The sequence below is a fragment of the Protopterus annectens genome, chromosome 1.part1 (genome assembly GCF_019279795.1).
Source record: "Protopterus annectens isolate FY-2018-M chromosome 1.part1, PAN1.0, whole genome shotgun sequence".
Lineage (NCBI taxonomy): Eukaryota > Metazoa > Chordata > Ceratodontiformes > Protopteridae > Protopterus > Protopterus annectens.
The window spans coordinates 768,419,921-768,446,326 of NC_056726.1; the positions used below are offsets into that span (position 1 = coordinate 768,419,921).

The window sequence follows — 26,406 nt, forward strand, 5'->3', positions numbered from 1 at the left end:
GTTCTGATGCAGAGTATTCCATTCCCTCTGCTTCCCCTCCAGAAGATTTTTCTTTCGGTGAAACCTTGCATACTCTTAGGGAGCATTTCCGCTGGGAAAGCCAGAATTATCTTGCGTCCAAAAAGAGACTTAGGGAATTCTTACTCCTGCCTCAACACAGGCTTGTAGCTGTCCCTCCTGTTCTGGACATTGTAGATGATGCTCTCTTGGAATCTAGCCTTACCCCAGACACTTTATCTCCAGCTCCCCGAAAACCTGACTGGTACTACAGAGTACCTGACTCTCACAAGTTCCTCTTCAAGAATCCTCCTGCGGATCCAGAGACCACTTCCCAAGGACCAAAAGGCATTAAGGTGACTGCTGCCAAAAATCCTACCCCTTCTGATAGAGATTCTAGAGCCTTAGACAGATGGGGTAACAAGGTATACACTTCTGCTACTTTGGCCATTAGGGCTTTAAATTGCCAGTGTCATATGTTTAAGTATCAGCAGCATTTTGTGGAACTACTTAAACAGAAAATGATGTTGATTCCTGACTGTGCTGAACACACAGAATTGCAAGATTTAATGCATTCTGCAGAACAAGTTGGTAAACATACTTTGCAATGCGGTTTTGACGCTTTAGCATCATCTTGCAGGGCTGCTGTCACTGGGTCTGTACTTGGAAGGCATGCTTGGCTTAAGGATCAAAACTTGCCAGATCATGTTAAAGCTAAATTGCTAGATGCTCCCTTAAACCAAGACCGCCTTTTTGGCAACAAAGCAGAAGTCCTCAAAAGGGTGGAAGAAAAAGCTAAATCTTTGCAAACTATTACAGATTTCCTACAAGTACAGCCTCCTAGATTCAGTAGGCATTGGCCTTCAAAGTACTGGCCCTTTCCAGTCCCTTCCAGGCCTTCAGTCCAAACCCAGGTACTGCAGACAACCTAGGCTACAGTCTCAGGCTATGCACAGTTCTAAGCATTGTGGAGTTCTCACTTACAAAGCAGGGAGTAGTAAGCCACCCCCCTACGGAAAAATGGCACAATGACTTAACCTTAACCCTTCCAGGCCTTGTTCAACTACCTCCTCCCTTAGGAGGAAAGCTCGCCCTGCATGCAAAAAACTTGGAACTCATTACCCAGGAAAAATGGGTTTTGAACATAGTTTCCCAAGGATACAGATTCCACTTCCACACACTACCAACCCCAAATGGTTGACCAGACCTACCCCCCCAAATCAATGGGCGGAAGTACAACAGCAGGTTCTCTCTCTCCTCCGTATCCGGGCTAGTCAACTTGTCCCAGCAGAACAAAGGGGACAAGGATTTTATTGAAGACTTTCTGGACCTCTGTATTCTCAACACCTTTCTGGTGGTTCCAAAATTCAAAATGCTAACTCTTTAACAGCTTCTTCCTATGCTAGCCAAGGATGCCTGGCTGGCAACCCTATACTTAAATGAAGCTTACCTGCACATCCCAATAAGAAGATACCTATGTTTCATTGCGGGTTCCATGCACTTTCAGTTCTCTGCACTTCCCTGTGGCTTATCTACTGCGCCCAGGGTGTTTACAAAGTGTCTAGCTCCAGCCATTGCATTTTGCAGGCAGAGAAATATTCATATTTACCCATACTTGGACGATTGTCTGATTCAGGCAGAAAGCCAGGACTTTTACAACACCTGGCATTTGTAAAGAAACTTCTAACCTCACTGAGATGCACCATCAATGAAAAGAAATCTCACCTAGTACCCTGCTTAACCGATTGTATTCCTGGGAGCAAGCGTGAACACAACTTCCCAGATGACATTCCTCACTCCGGAGAAACAAGTTTGACAACTTACTTCAAACCATTGGCCACAAAACCCCATCTATCTGCAAGGAAAATACTGCAAGCTTTGGGGTTCATGGCCTCTTGCATTCAGCTAATTCCATATGCAAGACTGCATATGAGGAAACTCCTATGGTATCTAAAAAGCCTATGGTGTCAACATTTTCAGGGCATGGAAACAATGATTTCTATCATTCCTTGTATGAAGACAGAGTTCCTTTGGTGGGCGGAGGCCTGCTACCACAACAAGGGACTCTCTTGCACTCTACCCCCTGCTGCCCAAACCGTAGCAACAGACGCATCAGACTTTGTATGGGGGGCTTACATGATAGGGCAGTGCATTCAGGACAAATGGAACCCGAGACAGATGCACTTGCATATCAATCAAAAAGAAATATTAGCTGTACAGAATGCTCTGACAGCCTTCAAAGACCGTATTCTTCCAGGGCAACTATTGGTAAGGGCAGACAACAGCACAGTTATGTGGTACATAAACAAGCGGGGGAACCCACTCGTACCCTCTCTGCAGACTAGCCATAGCACTGTGGAATACAGCCTTGAGCTACCAAGTACACCTGCAAGCAAAATTCCTGCCAGGCAAACTAAATTCACTGGCAGATGACTTAAGCAGTAATCTCAAAGATCCACACGAATGGAAACTAGAACCCAAAATATTCAACCTCTTGAACAAATGGAGGACTCCAGAGGTAGACCGGTTTGCCTCCCCTCAGAACTACCAATTGAACAAATTCTGCACAACTCCCCACATTCAATCTTGGAAAGTGGATGCCCTGTCCTTTACGTGGGAAAGCCTCTTGGTTTATGCCTTTCCCCCCTCTGCCTCTCCTCTCGAAGGTGCTACTAAAGATCCAACAGGGCAAGCCAAGGACTGGCTGCGCCAGCACTGGTGTGCCCCCCCTTGTGCAGTATGACACTGCTACTACCATGGCACCTGCTTCAGACCCCTTCCCTGCTGTCCCAGCAGGTGATCCAGATTCTGCACCCTCATCTTCAAACCCTGAACCTTGCAGCCTAGCTAATTCCTTGAGCTCTCCTCTAGCATTTTTCAATATGCAGGTACTGGATGTCAATTCTGGAGGCAAGGAGGCCTAGTACTAGAAAATCCTATGCTGAAATGTGGAAAAGATAATGCCCCTGGAGCCAGGTTCAGGGGATGGGTGCAACGGTGCCCAGCTTACCTCATATTCTAGTGTACTTAACAGAAGTGCTCCACAAGGGCTTATCCTTCTTGGCAATTAAACTTCATGCCTCCGCCATTTCAGCACATTATAATACTGAGCCACCCCTCTTCTCTCATCCCTTGCTAAAACAATTCCTTAGAGGGGCCAAAAATGTAAGACCCCCCCCCCCCCCCAGGAGAGCTCCCACTCCAGCCTGGGACCTTAACTTTGTATTGGAAATGCTCACCCCCCCCCCCTTTGAGCCAGCTGCAACAGCAGAGTTGAAATTGTTTTCTTGGAAAACAGCCTTTCTTCTAGCCATCACTTCAGGGAGAAGAGCGTCTGAATTATAGGCCCTCATGGCAGTGGAACCCTTCATTATCTTCCATGCGGACAAGTTTTCCTTCAGGGCTAATCCTTCCTTTTTGCCCAAAGTGGTGTCTAGTGTGGCCATAAATCAGTCCTTTCATTTGCCTACTTTTTTCCCTAATCCACAAAACAAAGAACAAATACTGCATTCTCTGGATGTGCACAGACAAGTTAGATTCTTATTTGGACAGGACTAAGCCTCTCCAAATCTGAACAGCTGCTAGTTGGCTTTGCTGCAGGGGCAGAGGGGAAGCCCATTTCAAAGCAAACCATTTCCAAGTGGCTTGCCCATTGCATTCATTTCTGCTACAAGCACCATGGAAAACCTACCCCATTGGGGATAAGATCACATTCCACCAGGGTTGCATCTACCTCTGCGGCATTTCTCAGAGGAGTCCCTACCCGGGACATCCTAGAAGCTGCTACCTGGAGCTCTGTACATACCTTCACCAAGCATTTCCATATGCCTGTCTTTTCTAAATCCAGAGCTGGATTTGCCGCTGCAGTCTTGCAGGGCTTAATAGCTGGCCCTTATGCTCTTTAACTTCCTCCTCCCTTCCTTAGCTTTGGGAATCACCCCAAATGTGATAACTGCAACAGTGAAACACGAAGAACGTAGTACAGTTGTGTACACTTGACCATAAATGTAGATGTTCGAGATTATTCACTGTTGCAGTCCTGGTTACCCTCCCTCCAGCCCCCTGACTTCTCTTGGTTCTACCTTTCCTTCTTGTTGGTATATTTATTTTTTTTGTGTATTTGCTTTTTGATGGGGGTGTACCATACCATACAATTGCTTCCTATTGTGAGGGCACTTGACTTCTGGGGCAAGAAAAACTGATGTAATGGCGTTGGCTGCATGTTTTATAATCCTGACGACCTGACATCATGGAAGAAGCGACAGCATCCGATGCAGAAATCCACAGACTCTGGTATTCAGGCTGGCTGAGGGCTTCCTGTAGTCAGATAACCCAAATGTGATGACTGCAACAGTGAATACACTCTAGCATCTACATTTATGGCAAGTGTACACAACTGTACTTTGTTCTTTAGATGAGACTTGCCTTGTCACAGATGACCAGCATCACACCTTTGCCAGAAAATGTGGTTTGCAACTGCATTTTTGAGCTTGGATAAGTCCCCACATGATGACGCCTCTTTTGGCAATTTATTGGAGCTGCTTCACCAGTGCGAGGGTTGACCCACTGAAGCTCCTTCTCCAGAGTAGTCAGTTTTTCTGGAGACCTTTGGCATAGGCCCATCCACACCTTGGGCAGTTCCCCCTCCAGATTCACTCATAGATGTGGTTTATTAAAGGGCATGGAAGGAGCCTAACACAGCAGAATCAATCCCTCAGGAACAGGGCAGAGTTCTTGCCCACTCCCCCCAAAGACATGTCTCATTGGAGCAAGGGTCCGGCCTCCAATTTCTCTTGTGGTGGCAACAGCCACATAAAGGATATTTCTGAAAAGAGCTCCTCCGTTCACACCATCTCCCCCCCAACAGGGAGTCTCTGGCACTGGATCAGTTAGGAAAATGATCCTATGTCTCATCTACCTTTACTTTCAGGGCACTTCTTTATTACAGTTGACAAGGCTTCAAGGAGATCTTGTCTCAGAAGTGATGAGCACTCTTAAGACACAGGTACCCTAAAGTAGCTGCAGACTCCTGTCCACCTTGATTCCCATCACCAGTGTTTCTGAGAGATTCATTTCTAACTTGGCTGATCGAGTAGCCAGAGTGGCAGGTTGTAGTACTGCATTGCAGTAAGACAGGATGTCTAGCATCTGATACCTCAGCAAACCAGGTGTACCAGTCTTACCCTCTTGCTTGGGAGGCCATGAGTGTGTGGCAGTGGGCAATCATTTCTTAGCAGTTTCTGGTAACAAAGCACATCCCAGGGAAGTCTAACATTCTGGCCGACAACTTCAGCATCAGTATTCTATTGTTCCACGAGTGTTCCCTAAATTTGACAGGGACAGGTTGGATTTTGCGGTGCTAGGACACTCTGTGTAGTGACCAGTTTGCGTTCCTTTCCAACCCGAAGTGCTACAGCTATTATGCCCTTGTTCCTCCTCCTCCTTCAGAACAGGCACTCAAGGATGCTCTGATGTTTGCTTTGCCCCCAGATCTCCTTTATGCTTATCCCCCAGTTACCTTGATAGTGACGTTTCTGTAGAAAGCAACTTGTTGCCGATAATCATCATCCACTTTGGGCCTTGTTTGGTGTGATTTCCCTTCCTATGGCCTCTTCTGACCCCCCCCCCCATGTGTGTGTTGGATCCCTTTACGGATCTCATCTCTCATCCAGCAAGGCTGGATCCCCCCAGTCTGCAGTCCCTCAACTTGACCATGTTTCTGCCAGTTCTCTTCATGGCCAGGACTCCCAAGCTTTTATAGGCAGTTGTTCTTATATTGTCATCTTAGAAAGAATTCATTAGAAAAAGTGTATAATAGTAAATGGAAGAGATTTGTTTTATGGACTGAGGCTCAGGGGCTTGACCTCCTTTCAGCCCACGTAGAATTAGTTTTGGATTGCCTAGCTGGGTTGTTTGTCTTCAGCTGTACCTTCTGTTGTATCGGGGTACAGTGTGTGGCCATTTCAGACTTCCATATCAGTAGAGCTAGCATGCCGTTGGCTTTTCCGAAGAATTTTTAAGCCTTTTCTTTAAGGTTCTTTTCATCCACCAGTATGAAATCCGGTTCCCCTGCGATCTTCCCATTGTCCTTCAGGTTCTGAGTGGTCCCTTTTTTAAGCCTTCATCCTCCTCGGATTTGAAGTTGTGTAGGAAAGCCTTGTTTTTGGTGGCGATTACTTCTGCCAGAAGGGTTTCAGAATTGCAAGTACTTTATTCGCCCCCTCCTTATTTGATTTTCCATAAGTGCAGGGTTTCTCTTCATATGAATCCTTATTTTTTACCCAAGGTAGATTCCAAGTATAACCTCAACAGCTCTATTCATCTTCCTGTGTTCTTTCCCAGTTTTTCCAATGGAGGTGATCACCCTTTGCGTTGTTTGAATGTGTATAAGAAGCTGCAATTTTGTCTTGACTGTACCAAATCTTTCAGGAAATTTAGGTAGTAGTTCTTTTCAGAATTCAGGCTGGACTCACCTGTATTTAAATTAACTTTATCCAAGTGGCTGTCAGATTGTATTTTGTTTGCATATTCTTTGAAAGGCAAGACTCTTCTACAAAAGCCTAAAGGTCCTTCAGCTGTGGCTTTAGCTGCTTGTACAGTTTTTCTTTGCATAGTACCTATGGATGATATCAGTAATGCTGCTTGCCTGGTTGGGCCATCATACGTTTGTCTTGCATTATAAGCTTAGACATTCAATCCAGGTCCGGAGCTTCTTTTGGTTCTACTGTGTTGCAGAATGTCCTCCTCTAGTTCCGCCAGAGAGATTATTATGGCTGGGAACTCCATCCCACATGATGAATCCAGATAGAGCAGACATAATCAGATATGAAAGTTATGTACTCACAGTAATGATTGTTTCAAATAGTTATTTATCCGTGGCCAGCCATGTTCTGGTATTTATTATTTTTATCATCCCAGAGTTTTACTTTACCAGTATCTTGACTTGGGTCTTGACTTTTATCGTTGGTATTTAATATACTATACCGTTTTGTACTTACAATATATTTGTTTTATTTTTATTTTTTTGTTTAATCAGAAGCACACTTAGAAGTTTTTTTCATTTGATTCAGTTATATGTTTGATTATCCGAACTACCCTATGTCCCAATTAGTTCAGATAATCGACTCTGTACTGTAAATGGCTCCTGAGGGTACTCCTAACAGTATGGAGAGAAGCTTATCTCAGATGACTAGAGAATAAGCATACTAGTGCCAGTGTAAAGAACAAAAGAGGACATCCAGTACTGTGGGCGGTACAGAGATCAAAATCCTGTCACACTGCATGAACGTTTTGGAGAGGGTGATTGATAAATGAGTACACAGAGTAGTAGAAAGTATGCAGAGTAATAAAAAGTAAAGTACAACATGAGCAATTCTGAGTCAGGTCAGGATTCTGCACTGTGAAGATTGGGGAGGGATGAGCGAAGGCTGCCAGCCTAGTCAAATAGAATTTGATATATAATTCTGGCATTTGTAAATAAATGTAAAATACAGGCATTTTTTCTTATGTAAAAGAATACTGTGAAATGTGGAACTGCAGAATATGTGACAACATTGCACTTTACTGGCCCAGTGAAACTTGTGACACTTTCATGTTAGAATTCGGCTCCATTGAGTCTGGATGAAGGTTTCATGCCTATTGTTTTAAGGCTAAAGTTTTATGACCAGAATTTAGATGTGGAATGTGCTTTATTGCTCTGGTTTCTGTTACATGTGAAATGTCTTGTATTGTTGTAAGTTTCTGAGCTGGTGTTGGATTGCTAAATAATGCAGTTTGTGGCCTGAGAACTCAGACCAGGTGTCAAGATGATGCAATATGAATACTGCGAAAATCTGTGTCAAAATGATGTAATTTGGGAGGGTCCCAGCAAACATGTTTGTTAGTAATGTTTAAATACTATTTCTCACAAGAGACTTAAAGCATTTTGATCTTGATATCCAACTTATCAGCACTCTGCCTTATGCCCACATGTAAGTTTTAGCACTGTGATATCTTGTAGTAATAGTTAAAGCTAGTAAAGATTAATTAGGTATTTTTATTTGAAATCAGACCTGTCCTACTGTATTATTCTAAGTTTGTGTGATCTCTGAACTCTTAGATATCTCTGTGGTGTAGTAGTTTTGTCTTCTGCTTTAATTATTTATTAGTAAATATTTTGAAAACCTTCTACCTGTGGCGGGTTTATGTAGAGATTAAGTATGCTTTAGAGTACATTATATTTTTATAGAGTTTATTTTAATAAGCCCTTCCAATAAGCCTTGAGACTGATTAGTCATACTACCTTTGGATAATAATATTGCACTGTAATAATTGGACACCCTTTAAAGCCCTTTTAGTAGCTGATGATATTAGCTGGGTGGTGACAAGGATTACTACTGTATGTCCTGGGTAAAGGGGCACAACTGGACAATCTGTCAGCCTTTCCCAGGAGTGTCTGTGAAGTTGAATAAATACTTATCTCTGTGTGTGTTGTCAGCTACTTGGGCAGGGACACGAAGCACTAGTTGGACAGAGAGCAGTACTGGAGGTTTTAGCATGCCCAGCTAGGCTGAGACCTGGACCCTATAGCTGTGCCAGTGGGGAGTCTTATTGCGTATCTGGTGAGCAAAGGAGCAACCAGCCCCAGACTTGACTGACTGATCTCTGTGTGCACTTAAGGGAAATTGTACTTTACTGTGTGCATTAGTTATTCTTTCCTCTCTTCTATGAGACTACCTCCCTGGTGTTAGTGGTGAGGATTGAGGCTCCTTGATTGCTGGGCCAGGGCGTGGTCGTCACAAGCACAACTGACCCATTGTTTACAGCGAGAGGGATAGTTGAGAAGAAGTTAGAGTTGAAGTGCATGTCCAAGTGGACATTCCAAAACTTGAGAAAGCATATAATAAGGTCCCAAAAAATCTGATTTGGGCAGTCCTGCAGTGATTTGAAGTCCCAGAAATATGGGTAGAATTAGTGCAGGCTGTGTACAAGGACCCAGTGACTAAATTGCGAATAGTGTTTAATCTCACAGAGGGGTTCCCTGTGCGAGTCTGTGCGCCTCAGGGTTTAGCTCTCAACCCATTGCCCTTCATACTGGTGATGGGCTGCATCAGCAAACAAGTTGGAGAGGACCAGTCAGTAGAGTTGCTGTATGCAGAAGATGTGGCATTACAGGCAGACTGAACAAGAATTTCATCAAGGGATAGAGAAATGGAATGCAAACCTCAAGGCACATGAGTTAAAACTGAGTACAAATAAGACAATTGTAATGGCAACAAATGGGGGAATTGTAAGAAACTGGAAATTTAGCTAGAAAGGAAAATAGTGGAATAGGTTAACAGCTTCGAATACCTGGGAAAGGTGGTTGAGAAGGGGAAGTCTGAATGAGGAGATCAAAGCTAGAATCAGAGAGGTTGCAGCCATCCTGTGTGGCAGGGATAGTGTATGGCAGAAGAATGTCAAATAAATTGAAAAGTAAGGTGTACAAAACAGTGGTCCAACCACTACTACTGGATGATAAAGAAACTTGGGCAGTAAAAGCAGAACAATTTGAAGCTAGAGGTGATGGAGATGGTGTCTGTGACGCATGATAGGATACACACACTATGGAAACAAGGAAGAAATGAGGACATTGGAGCAAAAACCAGTCTAGCTCCAATTGCAGAGAAGGTCAAAGAGAACATATTACACTGGTTCATGCACATGTCCAGAAAAGCAGAAAACAATCTGATGATTTGAAACAGACTAGAAGTTGGCAAAAGGAAACTAGAGGCATCTAATGAAGATTAATTGTATGAAAGACCTGTGGCAGTCCGGCATGACTGTTGAAGAAGCTAGGAACATGGCATTGAATTGAGAGAGATGGTGACAGCTGACACAATCTCCAACCCCATGTTGAAAATAAAAGGGATTGATAATGGTGGTGATGAAAACTTGTGTTGGGTCCAGAAGAAACAAAGTTCTCTTCATCTTGATGGTTGGAGTTTGGTTGACGGAACTTTATCCTCCAAAGCTTGATCTGCATCCATATACATTTTTGACTCACCTGGAAAAATATTTTAAAGACTACCAGGTACAGCAGCTGGAATTTCACCCCATCCTCACAACAAGTCTTTAATGACTGGAATAAGCTCAACAGCTCTTTTGCCTAGTACAAAGTTACTAGTGATTTTCCACAAATACCCTGGCATCACCAATTTTCGACACCTTTCCTTTTTACCTTAACTTTGTCAGAAACCTGTACTCCTGCTGGTATGACTATATTTTAGCCAGTATGGGCCTTGGCTTCTTTCTGAAAGCTAAATTAAGACCATAAATCTGATGCTGTTGTCTGTTATCAGATCCTTGCCAGTCCAGTTAACTTATTTTTGTCTTTGTAAAGTTAGTTACTGCAAAAAAAAAAAAAAATTCAGGATCTGATGTTGGCTTCATCTTGTGGGACTTTGGATCTGACACTGGCCAATTCAAAAGTCTCTGGGCTGCTTGGCCCCATCCCCCTTACCCATAACTTCCCATTCTCCCAACTCTAGTTTGCTGCCATTTGTATCTGCAACTTGGTCTTTGGCTCCACTTTACTTTTTTGTTCTTGAAGGGTTAGCAGAGTAGCTGTTGGTAAGATTTTTTTTCTTAATGCCAAAAGATGAGCCAGCAAACTGTGAGAATGAAATAATGTTTATTCAATGAAAAACCGGTTTTGGCTGGTGGTGTATACCAGCCAAAACTGGTTTGTTTTTTCATTGAATAAACATTATTTCAGTCTCACAGTTTGCTGGCTCATCTTTTGGCTTTTGGATTTCATATTACTGGAGCTGTGCAATTGCCTTTCGTGCAGAGGGATTCCTTTGATGTAACAAAGATTTTTTCTTCCCTTACCTGTGTAAGTAGTTTTGTCCAGGTAGTGTTAGGTCTTGTCATTAAGTGGGAAGTGTAGTTTGTCTCCCTTTTCCATGCATAGTTTTTTACCCATTTGTCATGTTGTGGTGTTGGTGTATTTTTGTGTCATAGCGTTAGGAGTTTTTAAATGGACAAAGGTTTCCCAGAGGACATGGCAGGAGTCCAGCACATAGGAACCCATTTGTAGAAAGCCAGATAAAGTTATTGCCCCTTCCAAAGGCAGGCTTCATTGGAGTAAGAGTTTGGCCGTTGATGCCATTGTGGCAGCAGCCACCAAGAAGGAGATTTCTGAGGAGAGCACCTTAATCCACCATCTGAACAGGGAGTTTTAGGTGTTGTATTGGTTAAGAAAGCTTGCCTGTGCCTAAACCACTTTTGCGTCAAGGTCACTTAACTGCTTATTTCATTTGGCAAAACTTCAACAGGACCTAGTGTCTGAAGTGTCAAGTATCTTCAAGATACAGCAGTCTCTGGATACTCAAAGAGCTGGAGACTGTGATGTCTACCATGGTTTCCATTGCCAACACTTCAATGAGACTCATTTCTAACGCAGGTGATGTAACATTTTGAACGTCTGACTTCAGGGATTACAGTGTGGTCCCACACTTGGATGCAGTTGTGTAAGTTTGTGGACTGTTTCAAAGCATCCATCATTGCCTCTTTTGATGGGTCCTTTTTGTTTGGTCCCAAGGTTAAGGACACTGACAAGGAGTGAGCATGATGGGAAGTCTGTCTGCCATCTGCGTATGCTTTTCTGCCCCCCCAGCAAACCTTTTCTAGGAATCAAAGTGGGATAAGAGTCTCTCTTCAGGAAGTTGGAGTTTTCTTCCCAGGATGCTTCTCTGAAGGGTTACTCCCTAGGGCAGGGGTGAATCATAATGGATGCTGCTGTGGGGCACAGGCAGCCCACAGAATGAGGGATTCTGTGGGGCTTTTTCTGGTAGGCTTTCCAGTGATCCTGTAAGATTTCCAGGCTGCTTTTCTCTGGAGGCAGTCGGTGGTTATCTAGCTCTCCACCCAAAAACTTGGGAGGCCAACACCTCAGACACCTGGGAGTTGAGAGTCGTATCCAGAGATTATTACATTCCCTTTTCAGACATCCCAAACTATCATCCAAAATGTCTCCCCGGATGTTCACCCAGTCAGAGACTTTATTTAGTGGCAGAGATGCAAAAGCGGCTCATAAATTTATTCATTCAGGAGATCCCACCAGACCTGATAATCTGGGGTCTCTTCCATGTTCTTTTTAGTTCCGAAGAAAACACAGGACCTCAGGATTTGAGTAAGCTGAAGCAGTTCATCAAAAAGACCAAGTTCCAGATGGTCACAGTGCAGTCCATCTTAACCTCTGTTGAGGAAGAGCAGATTGGATGTGCTCATTAGACCTCAAGAATAGTTTTACCGTCACATCAGAATAGCTTGGCATTCGTAAAGGTTTCTTTACCAGTTCAGGGCCCTGCCATTTGGTCTGATCACAGACCACCTATTCCCCCCAGGTGTTTACCAAGTGTGTGGCAGTGGTTGTGGCCTGGCTCAGGGTTTCAGGTCTTTCCATACCTGGACACTTGGCTCCTCAGTACCCCCACAAAGGCTTCATTGATCATGGCCAAGGACTCCTTACTCCAGTTGTGCAACAACTTAAGCAGTCCAGTCAGCTGTCCAAAATTGAGCCTTCAGCTGGTACAAGTTAAGTTCATAGGGTGTAATTTAGATATGATCCATCAAATTGCTAGGCTCCTAAACTCAAGAGTTTACAGCATTCGGGCACAGGATCTGTCTGTTCTTGCAACTCTGAAACCACCAGTTCACACAGTTATGAAACTTCTGGGTCATATGGCAGTGTCGATTGGACTAGTTCTTTTGGCCAGATATCACATTGAGGGCCCTACAATGAACTCTGGTTGTTCACTAGTCCTTCCTTAGCCATCCCTTGGATTTCCCTGTACAGTTAAAAGTGTCTCTCAAATTCAATTGTGGCTATAGTCCCCCTTGGTACGCAAAAGGAGACCCATTTGTGATTCCTTTTCCTTTGGCCATGGTCACCACAAATGCTTGCTTCCTCCTGGAGGTGGGGTGCCATTTTGAAGGAATGACCGTTCAAGGGTCCTGGTTTTCTGCAGATGCGCAGATTCACATCAGTGCTCTGAATGAGAACAGCTCTCCTTGCATTGCAGGCCTTTCGGAATGTCCTTCCCAGAGGTCTGATGCTGATACAGACAGACAAATATGTCAGTTGTCTGGTATCTCAAAAAAAACAGTGGTGAACACTCTTACCCTCCTTGTCAGGAGGCCATGAGAGTTTGGCAGTGGGTGATCACCTCTCAGCAGTTTCTGGTATCGGCACATATCCCAGGAGAGTCCACCATTCTGGCCGACATCCTCAGCAGGAGTATTTTATTACATCATGAGTGGTCCCTAAATCTGGCAGTGGCAGCTCGTATTTTTCTGCGTTGAGTCACACTGTCACCAAGTGCAGCAGTTATCATACCATTGCAGCCTCCCTGGGTCAGTCACACCCGGATGTTCTAGTGCTTGCTTGGTCCCTGGGACAACTTTGTGCTTATCCCCCAGTTCTTTTGATGGTACAGTTTCAACAGAAAATAGCCCACTGCAGAACCAGAGTGATAGTCATTGCCCCCTTTTGGCCTTGTCATGTGAGATTTCCCTTCTTTTAGCCTCTTCTGAAATACACTCCTTGGGTACTGAATCCCATTCTGTATCTCATTTCTCATGCTGCAGGTGTAGAATCCCCCCAGTTTTCAGTTCATCAAGTTGACTGCCATGGTTCCTCCCTTTCCCTTGATGGCCAGGAATCACAAGCTTTCTCAAACAGTTTATATTTTGTCGCCTTCTCAAAAGGAATCTGCTAGAAAAGTATGTACTATTAAGTGGAAAAGGTTTGTTTCTATGGTCAGAGGTTCAGGGACTCTACCCTTTTCTACCCCTTTGGAGACCGTGTTGGATTTTCTGGCTGAGTTTAGTTCAGGTTGTAGCATTTCTACTATCAAAGTACAGTTAGTGGCCATTTCTAATTTTCACATTGGTAGGGATAATGTGCCTTTGGTGTCCCTTAAGATTTCCAAGCCTTTTCTCAAAAGTACTTGACTCCTTCTTCCCCAAGTACGAGAGCAGCTCCCTCCTGGGATCTGCCCTTCATTCTCAGGTTGTAGTTGGTGGTCCTTTTGAACTTTCAGGATCCTTTGACTTAAAGCTTTTGCATTGGAAGACATTGTTTTTGCTGGTAGTTACTTATGCTGTAAGGATTTCAGAATTGCAAGTGCTTGATTCTTCAACCCCTTATTTGGCGTTCCACAAAGACACGGTTTCTGTTTGTATCGGTCCTTCTTTTCTACCTAAGGTAGCTTCTGAGAATAACATTAATAGTTCCATTCATCTCCCCGTGTTTTTTCCAACAAAAGTCAGTATCTTTTACATTATTCAGATGTTTATAGGCAATTGAGATTCAAGCTTGACCGTACCAAGTCTTTCAGAAAATCTAGTCGACTGTTTGTCTCCTTTTCAAAATCCAGGCTGAGTTGTCCTGTGTCTAAAGTGACTTTACCCAAGTGACTATCAGATTTTATTTTGTTTGCATATTCCTTGACAGGTAAGACCACTTATACGCAAGCATAAAGATCATTCTACAAGGGCTGTAGCTAACTCTGCAGCTTTCCTTTCTAAAGGCCCTATGGACAATATTTGTGCTACTGCCACTTGGCTGGATCACCACACCTTTGTGTTGCATTATAAGCTGGACATTTTATCTAGATCCAGGGCTTCCTTTGGCTCCTCTGTGTTTTGGAATGTCCTGCCTTAGTCCCTTTGGAGTTGTTTGTGGTTGGGAACTCTATTCTGCAGGTTGAAGTCAGATGGAGCAGGCAACATTGGATATAAAAGTTATGTACTCACCATAACAATGGATTCATGTTGTCTGTCTCCATTTGGTTCGACCTCCCCATCTTTGTATCCCCTACATTAATGTTGATATCACTAGTCTTTCCTCCTGTGATAACTGAATATTGGATGTCATTTATTTCTTTTGGAGTCTTGCTTTCCCCTGGGTTGCCTTATCCCAAGTGGTGGGAGAGAGAGTTTTAATTGCATTTGTTCTATCTTCATGTGTATGTCGTAGTGCAAACTCAATCTGGGGGTTGATGGACAAACTGGGATTTATGGCTAAGGGAGGCAGAGCTAAGTGTGGTAAAGTCTTTTGAACTGGCCGATGTCGAAGCTGAAGTCCCACAGGTTGAACCAGACAGACCAAATGGATTTATTGTTATGGTGAGTACATAACTTTCATTTTTTTCTGTACTCTGAGCTATATGTGCCATTTTCTGAAAACAGTCTTCATTTGATATTTCAATTTCTGTTCCAATTTCCTTCACTTTTACTTCTGACTTCAAACTTAGCAGTTCATCAGATTGATTAGGGAAACACAGTAGTAATCTTAAATAGTGTTTTTTAATTTGTTGAACAGTATTCCAAAATTCCATTCATTTTAATCACTTCTGATATGCTTTTTCTTCTGTTGCAATCTCCTTGTATTTTTGCTGCATGTATGTCTACTTCCTGCTGATCATCTTTGAGCTTTTTCTTGTCCAGAATTTTTTCTTCTGTTTTTCTAGTTGATTTTACCCCCATGTTTTTCTTTGTTGACATTCAAGTGGTGTCTAGCCAGTAACCAAATTTTCCCAAATTTGTTATTTTTACCTCTTTAACACTTTGCCAGTTTTCACGCAGGGATAGCTCTAATTATTGTGCTTCTAGGTCAGTCCATCTTTGGAGTCCTTTCTGTGTTTGTTGTCAAGGAAATCTGTAAAACAAAACAGATGCTTGTCATTTTTACATAATGCAAATACAGTAGGTGATTTTTATCCTTTGCTGTGATCCTTGCTTGACCATCACACCTTCATTCCTCTTCATCCAGCCTATTCCTCCCCCTTAAGCAAGATCCCTTGCCCATTTTTACCTCTTCAGGGGGGAGGGTTGAGTGGTGGAAGTGAACCCCATCCATAGTGGGAAAATCAGTGTTTTCCGTAAGCCCTAGCAGTTCCCACAGTATTCCCAAGGAGGAGCATACTGAGGATATAAGTGATCGGGCTTGTCTCCCACGTTTGATAATCATCCCCATCAGTTACCCTGCCCCTTTGAAAGACAAGTGCCTTTGGTGATCTGCAGACTGAACAGGAGATTGTACTCAGAATCTGAAATCGAACGATGAGCTCTCCAACACACTTCCCAATGAGACGTTAGCAGGCTCTGTTTGACTTTGAATGCTAAATTAACCCCCTGCCCCAAATTACTCAGGAGACAGGTGCAGCTCCCCTGTATCCTTATTCCCTCGCGTCATATTTAAGTTGAGGGTCATAGTCAGTGTTTATTTAACCTGTCAAACTGTTTGGATACTTCATTTTTTTCTTTTAATTCACAGTGCTTTTTTCAGCAGCTCATTCTCTTTTGGATAGCTGTTTCTCCTTTTCTGTCGCACAATGAAGTGCTTTGCTGCTCATAAAAAGAATCTTGTACTTTTGTCTAGAAGAATGCTAGTTATAGCAGTCCACTGTGTATGCATTTTAAAGATGTTGCAATGAAATTGATACAAGTTGATTTGGAGGATGATGTTCATCGTGTTTCACTGTTGCAGTCATTACTCTTGGGTTATCCTGCTGGCAGGCTACCCTCAGTTGGCCAGAATTCCAAAGTCTAGGTCCGGCATCAGTTGCTGTCGCCTCTTCCGTAACGTCAGTGCACCAGGGGTATAAAAGATGCAGCCGACGCCATTTTCTTCAGTCTTTCTTGCCGCAGAGTGCTCGAAGCAAAAGCAATTCGCAAGTGCCGGTCGGCCGACTCCTGAGATTTTCAAATCCGAATTTCAGAACCAAAGTCTTCATTAAAGCTAAGTACCCCGTTGGGGAAACTTTTTTCTTGCTCCAGACCGATGTCAGAAAAAGTTAACAATTGTATTTCTTGTGGGAAGCAAATACCTCATAAGGATTTTCGCTCATACTGTATTCCTTGCCTAGGCCCTGATCACAACGTTGCTAGCTGTCGGTTTTGTGCTAGATTTAACCAACGCACTATCAAGCGTCTGTTCGATTTTTTATTTCATTACTTTGGCCGAAGTTTTAATTATATAATGCCGTCGGACCAGCCGACAACAGGAGTTTACAAAAAACGCAAGGACAAGGAAAAGGATAGGCATCCGAGGTCCAAAACTGACGAGGCCTCTGCTAGGCCAGTCGCCGGTTCTCAGTGAGGCACTTTCGCAGCCCCTGACTCCCGCTACCTCAGAGCCACAGGCTGCTACCGACTCCCACGTGGAGCCGACTGGCCCTCTGGATACTCAAGGTATTGGACACTCGGAAATCATTCCCTCAGATGGGTCCGGAGCCGCTGAGCAGGCATCGGCTTCTGAGGGTGTCTTCAAACCTACACAACTATATATTAAGCCATTTTCAGCTTCAAAGACAAAGACTAATGCAGCTCTAAAGACAAAGAAACAAGTACAGAATTCTCCTACTCAGACTTCCAAGCTAAAAAAACAGATGATCAAAATGGCCGAAGACCTAATTACTTTGATCAGGGGCTCCCATCCCCCTCCTGGTAAGAGGCCTAGGCAAGAGACAGAGTATGATTCTTCTGATCAGGTTTCTATTTCCTCTGATTCCTCTTCTGAACAGTATTACTCCATGCTTCCCTATGAGGATTCTGATGCTGAAGAATCCATTCCTTCAGCCTCTCCTCCTGGTGATTATTCTTTTGGGGAAACCCTGCATACTATGAGGGAGCATTTCCACTGGTAGAGCCAAGATTATTCTGAATCTAAGAAAAGGCTCAGAGACTTTCTGCTACTTCCTCAGCACAGACCCCTATATAAAAACCCCGCTGCTGACCCAGAAACTATATCTCAGGGCCCCAAAGGGGTTAAAGCTTCCACTGCAAAAAACCATGTCCCCTCTGAATAGGGATTCTAGGGCTCTAGACAGATGGGGGAAAAATGTCTACACTTCTGCTACCCTGGATGCAAGGGCTTTAAATTGTCCGTTTCATATGCTTAAATATCAGCAATATTTAATGCCACTGCTTAAACAGAAATTGTTGACAAATACTGAATGTTCAGAGAACAAAGAATTGCAGGATTTATTGCATGCAGCTGAACAAGTGGGAAAGCATACTTTGCAATGTGGTTATGATTCACTGGAGGCCTCTTGCAGGGCTGCTGTTACAGGTTCTATTAGAAGGCATGCTTGGTTAAAGGAACAGAATCTGCCTGATCATATTAAAGCAAAATTATTAGATGCACCATTACAGCATGATACTTTGTTTGGTGTTAAAGCAGAAGAGGTGTTGAAAAAATGGAGGATAAAGCAAAATCCATGCAGACAGTCAAGGATTTCTTACAGGTACAGCCACCCAGGTTTAGCAGGAACTGGCCTTCTAAAAATTGGTCCTTTCCAGTGTCAGACAGACCACAAAGAGGCAGATACAGGTGTCCCAGAGGCAGATCTCAGCCCCAAGGCTCATACAGGCCTAAATAATGGGATGCTCCTACCTCCAAAAGCGGAGAAGACAAATCACAACCTTACAGGAAACAGTCCCAATGACTTTCCTCTATCAGATCCAAGCACTTTTCTTTTGGCAGCCCCCTTAGGGGGAAAACTAGCACTTTTTTTCATCAAATTGGAAAATGGTTACCCAAGACAAGTGGGTCCTGAACATAGTGTCCCAAGGCTACAGGTTCCATTTTCACACTCTACCAAGGTCAAAGGGGATGCCAGACCTGCCACACAATCAGTGGGTAAAGGCACAAAAACAAATTACAGCCCTCATGGACATGAGGGCCATTCAGCAAGTACCACAACAAGAGCAGGGGCAAGGATTTTACTCCAGACTTTTCCTAGTACCCAGAAAGGACAAAACCTGGAGACCAGTACTGGACCTGTCTATACTAAATACGTTTCTGGAAGTTCCAAAATTCAAGATGTAGACTCTACAGCAGCTACTGCCCATGCTAGGCAAGAAGGCTTGGCTCGTAACTTTGGACCTAAAAGAGGCATACCTGCATGTCCCAGTCAGACAGTCTTGCAGAAGATACCTCAGATTCATAGCTGGCTCAATGCATTACCAATTCTCTGCACTGCCCTTTGGCTTATCTACTGCGCCCAGGGTCTTCACAAAATGCCTGGCACCAGTAATTGCGTTTTACAGACAAAAAGGAATTCAAATATATCCCTACTTGGACGATTGTTTAATTCAAGCAAGAGCAAAGACATTCTTCTAAAGCATCTGGCGTTTGTAAAAAGATTACTAACTGGCCTAGGGTACACAGTAAACGAAAAGAAATCAAAACTAGTGCCCTCTCAAGAGATAATATTTCTGGGTGCAAGCTTAAATACAACTGCCCAGATGGCTTATCTCACGCCAGACAAGCAAAAGCAACTGACTACTTACTTAAAGAAACTGGCAACAAAAACCCACTTATCTGCAGTTCCTGCCAGGCAAACAAAATTCACTGGCAGACGACTTGAACAGAAATCTAATTTTCCCACACAAGTGCAAACTGGAACCAAACTCATTCAAACTTCTAATACACAGGTGAGGGACACCAGAGGTGGACCTCTTTGCGCCCCCCCCCCCCCAAAACCATCAACTAAACAAATTTTGCACCTGAATTCCCCACAACCAAGCTTGGAAAGTGGATGCTCTATCCATCACATGGGAAAACCTCTCAATCTATGCCTTTCCCCCTCTGCCCCTCCTAACCAAAGTACTCCTCAAGATTAAACAGGACAGGACAGGCCAAGGACAATCCTTATTGCACCAGACAGGTCACGCCAGCACTGGTACCCACTTCTATGCAGTCTGACAGCAGTGCCACCCTGGCACCTACAGCAGACCTCCTCTCTGCTGTCCCAGCAGGAGGGACAGATTTTGCATCCTCAGCTGCAAACCCTGTACCTGGCAGCCTGGCTTATTCCGTGAATACATCACCAACAACCCTCAGCAAACAAATGCTGGATGTTTTCCTTGAGGCCAGGAGGCCCAGTACTAGGAAATCCTGTTCAGAAAAGTGGAATAGATACTGTTCTTGGAGCCAATCTCAATGGAAGGACATAGCAGTGCCCTCCTTGCCTCAAATCCTAGATTACGTAGCAGAGCTGCTCCACAAAGGCCTATCCTTCTCATCAATTAAGATTCATGCCTCTGCCATCTCAGCTCATTACAATACTGAGCCACCCCTCTTCTCTCACCCTTTGATCAAACAGTTCCTAAGAGGAGCTAACAATTTAAGACCCTGTAGGAGAGCTCCCCACTCCTGCCTGGGACCTTCCCCCTTTTGAGCCTGCTGCTACAGCAGAGTTAAAATTCCTCTCCTGGAAAACAGTCTTACTGCTAGCCATCACTTCAGTAGGAAGAGTGTCTGAGTTACAGGCCCTTATAGCTGTGGAACCCTTCATTATCTTCCATACGGACAGGGTTTCCCTCAGGACTAACATCTTTTATGCCCAAGGTGGTATCCAGTGTGGCTTTAAACCAATCCACCCATTTGCCAAACTTTTTTCCTAATCCTCAGAATAAAGGGGAAAGGATCCTGCACTCCTTGGACGTGCACAGACAGCTCAGGTTCTACCTTGACAGGACTAAACCTTTCAGAAAATCTGACCAGCTGCTAGGCAGCTTTGCTACAGGGGCAGAGGGCAAGGCTATTTCAGAACAAACCATTTCTAAATGGATAGCACACTGCATCCATTTCTGCTACAAAACACCATGGAAAACCTTCCCCCACAGGGGATCAGGCCTCATTCCACTAGAGCCACCTCAACCTCTACAGCTTTTCTCAGGGGAGTCCCTACCAGGGACATCCTGGAAGCTGCAACCTCGATTTCTGTACACACCTTCACCAAGCATTACCACTTACATATCTTTTCTAAATCCAGAGCTGAATTTGCCACAGCAGTCTTACAAGGCCTGCTAGCCAGCCCTACTGCTTCTTGACTGCCTCCACCCTTCCTCAGCTTTGGGAATCAACCCAAGTGTGATTACTGCAACAGTGAAACACAAAGAACATAGTACAGTTGTGTGTCTTTCTATACTTTCTACCTATCCTCTTTTTTGGCCATATCTTATGAAATGGTATTTACTTTTTACTGGAGGTGCTGCACACCATTTGATTGATTCCTGGTTTAGGGGCTCCTGACATCTGGGGCAAGAAAAAACTGATGTAATGGCATCACCTGCATGTTTTGTACCCCTGACGACCTGACATCATGGATGAGACGACAGCATCTGACGCAGAAATCCTGAGAGACTGGTATTCGGGCTGACTGAAGGCTACCTGCAGGCAGATAACCCAAGTCTGATGACTGGAACAGTGAACACGCACGAACATCTACATTTATAGTAAGTGTACACAACTCTACTTTCTGTAGCTTAGTACAGTTACTGCATGATTTTAATAGCATATCATTGATGTATGCAAGTTTGTTTTTTACATTGCTAAATCTTTGTTCAAGGTACATTGTGCATCATGCTCCCTTTCTATCCGAGGGTACTGACAGTACTAAAAATATATACTTTCCTTCTTCCCAGATGCCTCCAGCAGCTGCTAAGCAACATGGAGTAAATTTAAATGCATCATCTGCTCCCTTTCAGCAAGCAAGTGGTTACAGTCAGCATGGCTATGGAACAGGTAAGGACTGGTCTTGTATTGTTGTTCGACATTTTGGAAGTGGGAAACATTTCCCTTTTTAACACAGAAGGAAATCTAAGAAAAGATGAGGGAAGTACTTACTCAGCTGTTGTACGGCCCCACTGTAAGTAGCATATTAAACCTAAGTCTTTAAATGCAGAATGTGTACTCGCCTTACTTTTCACTTTCATGTTTTGCAGAGTTGTTAGGAGTGACCATTCGGGAGTTATTCTTTACTACTGTGCAGATACTTGCCAGAGGTGTTCAGTTACAGATCTAAAACTTGGATCATGGAACCATAGACTTAGCACTAAAGGATTATCTTGCCTGCCTGTTCTGTCCCATTTCTTCATCCATTATTTTACCAGTTAGTATTGAGCAACCAACCTTTCTGCTTTTTCACCTCCCAGAAATTTTCTTAAATTGTTTTGTCATTTTAAGCATGCCAGATATGAGGATTAATTTTCAAAGTGTTTTTGATTTGTCCCTCTACATGCATTCAAAATAATTGTGTTCATTCATCCTTGGATATCTTTTAATCTGAAAAATGCTACCTTCACTTTGAGTTTGTAGAATCCCTTAAGGTACATGGACAATTTTCTCTTCATGGTACCTGCCATTAAGTCCTTTTTTCTGTGTGTGATCTTTGATGTAGAATTTGCATGTTTTTCACCGTCTTCTGGACTGCGTCTGTTCTGGCCTTGTCCATGTGAAGATGTTCTCCATAGCTGCGCACACAGTGTTTTGTGTATTGATTTACTAGTGAAGTAGTAATTTCCTTTTTGCTGGCAGTCTTTCCCTGTTTATTCAAGATTCTGTTTTACCTCCTTACTACCAATTTTCATGGTTTGTTTGATTTTTGGTAAAAAGAAATTGTTGACCCTTTTTGACTTGTTAGTACCTCACTCGCTGTAAGTATACCATTGTTCATGGTTCTTGTTTTACCTGTGCAGTACATTGCACTTCTTTGTATTAAGTCATACTCTACACTTTGGACCACAATTTAAGCCTTGACAGATCTGTTTTTCTCTTCTCCATCCTATTTTTCACGTGTTTGCATCATCCTGAAAATAACATTGTGTTTTCTTTCCAGACTCCATGTGGTGTTATCTTTAAAGGCATTTGATAATGGTCATCCTGGAATTAAGTCCAGCAGTACTATAGTATCTCCTGTCCTTCTCCCAAAGAGTGTAGTCTTATATTAGACAGACATTCTACTCTTGTCTCCATCCAAGGATTCACACCTGTAATTGGCTACCTGTGGTCTCCATCCTGGATTCCTCATCTAGGGTGGTTAACATTCAGGACCATTAAGTGAAAGTTAATAAGATAATGGAGATTCATATGTTTGAGGGGGGAGCATCAGGAAAACACCACTGCCACTCGCTAAAAAAATCTAATGGGCTGTCATTAATAGCTGAGGCCTCTGTACTTTTAAATTGCTTAACATGTAAACTACCTAAATAGTGTCCGTAGCTTTTACCTAACTGGTGAGATTGCAAGATAATAGGCTGAAATAGTTGCATCGCCTTTGTTGCTAAAGAAGGACAACACAAATAGGGCAAAAAGGTAATAGTAGAGATTTTAAATAAAAACAAGAGCGCTATATTTTGTCTTCCATGCAGCCAATAAGCAGGCATGCTTTCATGTTGAGCAGTGTGAAGACTTGATTCCTTGGGCAGTTGGACTTGGCAGTGGTTTATACATGGCAGTTTGCTGAGAAATTAAAATGAAGTATAATGTAAGTCACAAAACGAGCACTCCAGCAACAGCAATATTTAATCAGAAATGTTTATTCAGTATTCTAGTTATACAGTGTTTTGTCTGTGGCGCTGTTTTTATGTTCTGCTGTTTACTATGCTGCTGTTCAATGTGACTGCATCCTTTGGAGATCCTCGAGCAGTGAAAAACAGAGCAATTCCAAATGCACACAAGAAATCTGAACTTGTTTTCATTTGTAGTAGTTATAGTTTTAGCATACACAGGAGCAATTTAAAAGTATTCGATTTTTCCTTCCCAAGAACACGTAGGTAGTAGTCCTGACCAGAATGCTTCTGCACCCATCTTTTCATCACTCATACCTGGAAGGACAGATGTATAACATCAGCTGGCAAATGATTTTAAAAATTTTTTCACATAAATTCGTTACTTTGTGAAAATAATATCCAAACAGTCCCTGAATAGCAGTGATCATTCCTGTTACATGAAAGTGGAATGGAATGTGGATGCTGGGTTCTATTTCCCCATTTTAAACAAATGGCAGAGACAGCAGTAGTACTCTCTCTTATTCATTGTAGCCAACAGGGAACCATGGCAGCTGCCACAGAGTGTGGACCCGCTAAAGCAGAATAGGGGTAGAATAATACACCCAATGTGCAAACACTCAGATTGACAGTTTGGATGACACCTTGATACCATGGAAGAGGTCTCTCCTCAACAAGCAGGGCCTGGACATTCTAAAGGAGGCCAAGAGACTTGGCACTAGGAAATCTTACTCCGCCAGATGGAAAAGATTCAATCTGATGTTGTTAATCCTTGTTCATTCCTTACACCTGGGTTACCGGTTCTGACCTCGGAACCAAGCTGGCCGTCTTCCAAGCTCGCGACAGCCAAAAACTCTCAAGCTAAACTTACCCACAATTCCCCTCTCCCTGTTACCCCATATTTCATTTGCTGCATCGCCATTCAGTCATGTCAAGCCACTTCTCTTGAGCTAAGTAAAACTTTCTTTGAGAATACCTAATTGTATTACAGCTTTTCTCAGTTGAAATCTTAAATAGTTCTCTTGCCCTATCTTATCTAGCGACTCTTTTATTTTTTTTTTTTTTAGCCCTTCTTTCTCCTTACCAAAAGGTAACTCCTTTACCATCATTGGTAAAACCTTTCTTTGCTTTACCTTCAGGTATTTCTCCTACCATTGTTGGTACCTTCTTCCTTCCTTTATTTTTCTTTTTCCTCCCTATCATGGCAGAGAAAAAAGGTAGTCCGGGATTTTGAGATGTGTGGATTGTGGGCATAAATCGCCCATTTCGGACACACATTCGTTATGTGTTTACTGTTTGGGTGTGCCTCACTTAACTGTTGACCCACCCTGCGGGATTTGTGCTAACTTTTCTAACAGGACTTTAGTGGAAAGGAAAAATAAACTGATCTTAAAGGGACTACTTAAATCTTCCTTTACAGAGGCTATTTCTGGGTCGGAGGCTTCAACCCCTCCTAGTTTCCATAAAAAAAGGGATGAACATAAGGCTGAGTTTTTTCCATCGTCTCCTGCTGAGGAACCCCAGGAACCAAGACCTAAGAAGACCAAACTTTCTAGTTAGGAGTTGACTTCCTCTGCCTCGCGGCTTTCGGTGCCTAGATCTTCTGCACCGAAGCCTTCGGTACCATCCGCTACTTTGGCACAGAGTATTGTGCCCCACACCTCATCGGAACTGAGGGGCCCCTCGGTTCAGACTTCCTTACCGGCACCGACTTTTTCATCTATGCAGACCTTTACGGCGTCGATGACTGTTTCGACGCCCTCTCCTGCTTCGGCTCTGACAATTTACACGGCACTGACTATCCTCTCTGTACCGACCACCTCGTTTTCCACACAGACTCTTTCGGCACCTACCATAGTGCCAACTAGCACTTTGGCACCGACCTCGGTGCATATCTTACCTTCTGCACTGATCTCCTCTGTGCAGACACCAGTAGTACAGGCCTTAACAGCTCCATTGTTCTCGGTGCAGGCACCTATTTTATCGCCATCCAAAGACCCCTTTGTGGACACCGAGTTTTCTTCATCCTTGGATAGACCTGACTCTCCCCTTCAGCTATGTCCATGAGATCCACTAGAAGCCTCACTAAACATGATGTGGTGTGTCTTGTGGATCAGTTGCTTTCGACCAGAGGTGGCCAACCCTCCAGGACCTATTCCTCCTACGGAGGGGAACACCCTTCTCCAAATACCCCTATCTATTCTCCTCCTTCATTGCCTTTGAGGCCCCTTGCTGTAGCACAGACTTCCCTCACTACGGCTCCTTTTATTGGACCTCAATAAGGAGCTGCAGTTGCCTTTGTGGCAGGAAAGACTTGTCACTCCAGTTACTGCTCAGGATGCCAGCTGTGGCTTACGTGTACTCCTGTTTTTCACAGACATCCAGGGACTCCTGAGTTGGCAGGCTGATTTGCTTGAGTGAGGTGTGACCTCGGGTGGACCAGCCTTCCAACTCATGGAGAAGGCTTTTTCCGTCCATTGGCGATCCTGTGCTATCATTGCCTCCTGTTCTCCTCTGGACTGTAATTTACACAAGCCACCCCTAGTGGACACTGGGCACAAGGACCTCAGGACACTCTCCCACAGGAGGTCCCGTTTGCGCTGTATTCCCCAGATTCTCCCCCTGAGGAAGTTCATCACAAGAGTTTGTGTAAGAGGAAGCACATGGACTCCCCAGAGGAGTCCCTCATGGAAGACACAGACTTTGATGATGGGGAAGGTCCCCTTGGTCACCCTCTGAGGTATCCTTTGGAGATATCCTCAAAATACTTAGAGAGGTGAATGGCGGCCCTCTAACCCAACCTCTGAAGAGTCTGTGTTCCTGCAGGCCTGTCATGCCCAGCCCCCTACCTCCAGGGTTACTCCACCTGCTGATCTTGTCCGGCTCGTCGTGCAGCGTGCATGGAAGGCTCCTGATACCATTGAAGCCATTCCCCGGAGGCCAGACAAAATTTTGTCCCCTCCAGATAGTGATCCTCACTGGTCCAAAGGTCTTCCTGTAGATGCCTTGGTGGCGGCCGCAACAAAAAAGGATCTGGCGGAAGAAAGCCAGACTGTCCCACCCGCCCAACAAAGAGTCCCGGGT

The 26,406-nt window shown here is 43.8% G+C and overlaps 1 protein-coding gene across 1 annotated transcript in view; it reads left to right on the forward strand.

Moving 5' to 3' along the window:
* The window catches only part of UBAP2 (ubiquitin associated protein 2), a 2,620,504-nt gene that overhangs the window by 2,480,193 nt on the left and 113,905 nt on the right, over nucleotides 1–26,406 (forward strand). The window contains exon 20 of the mRNA XM_044087268.1: nucleotides 21,460–21,559. Coding sequence (XP_043943203.1) covers nucleotides 21,460–21,559 — 100 coding nt within the window. The remainder of the gene's footprint in view (nucleotides 1–21,459; nucleotides 21,560–26,406) is intronic.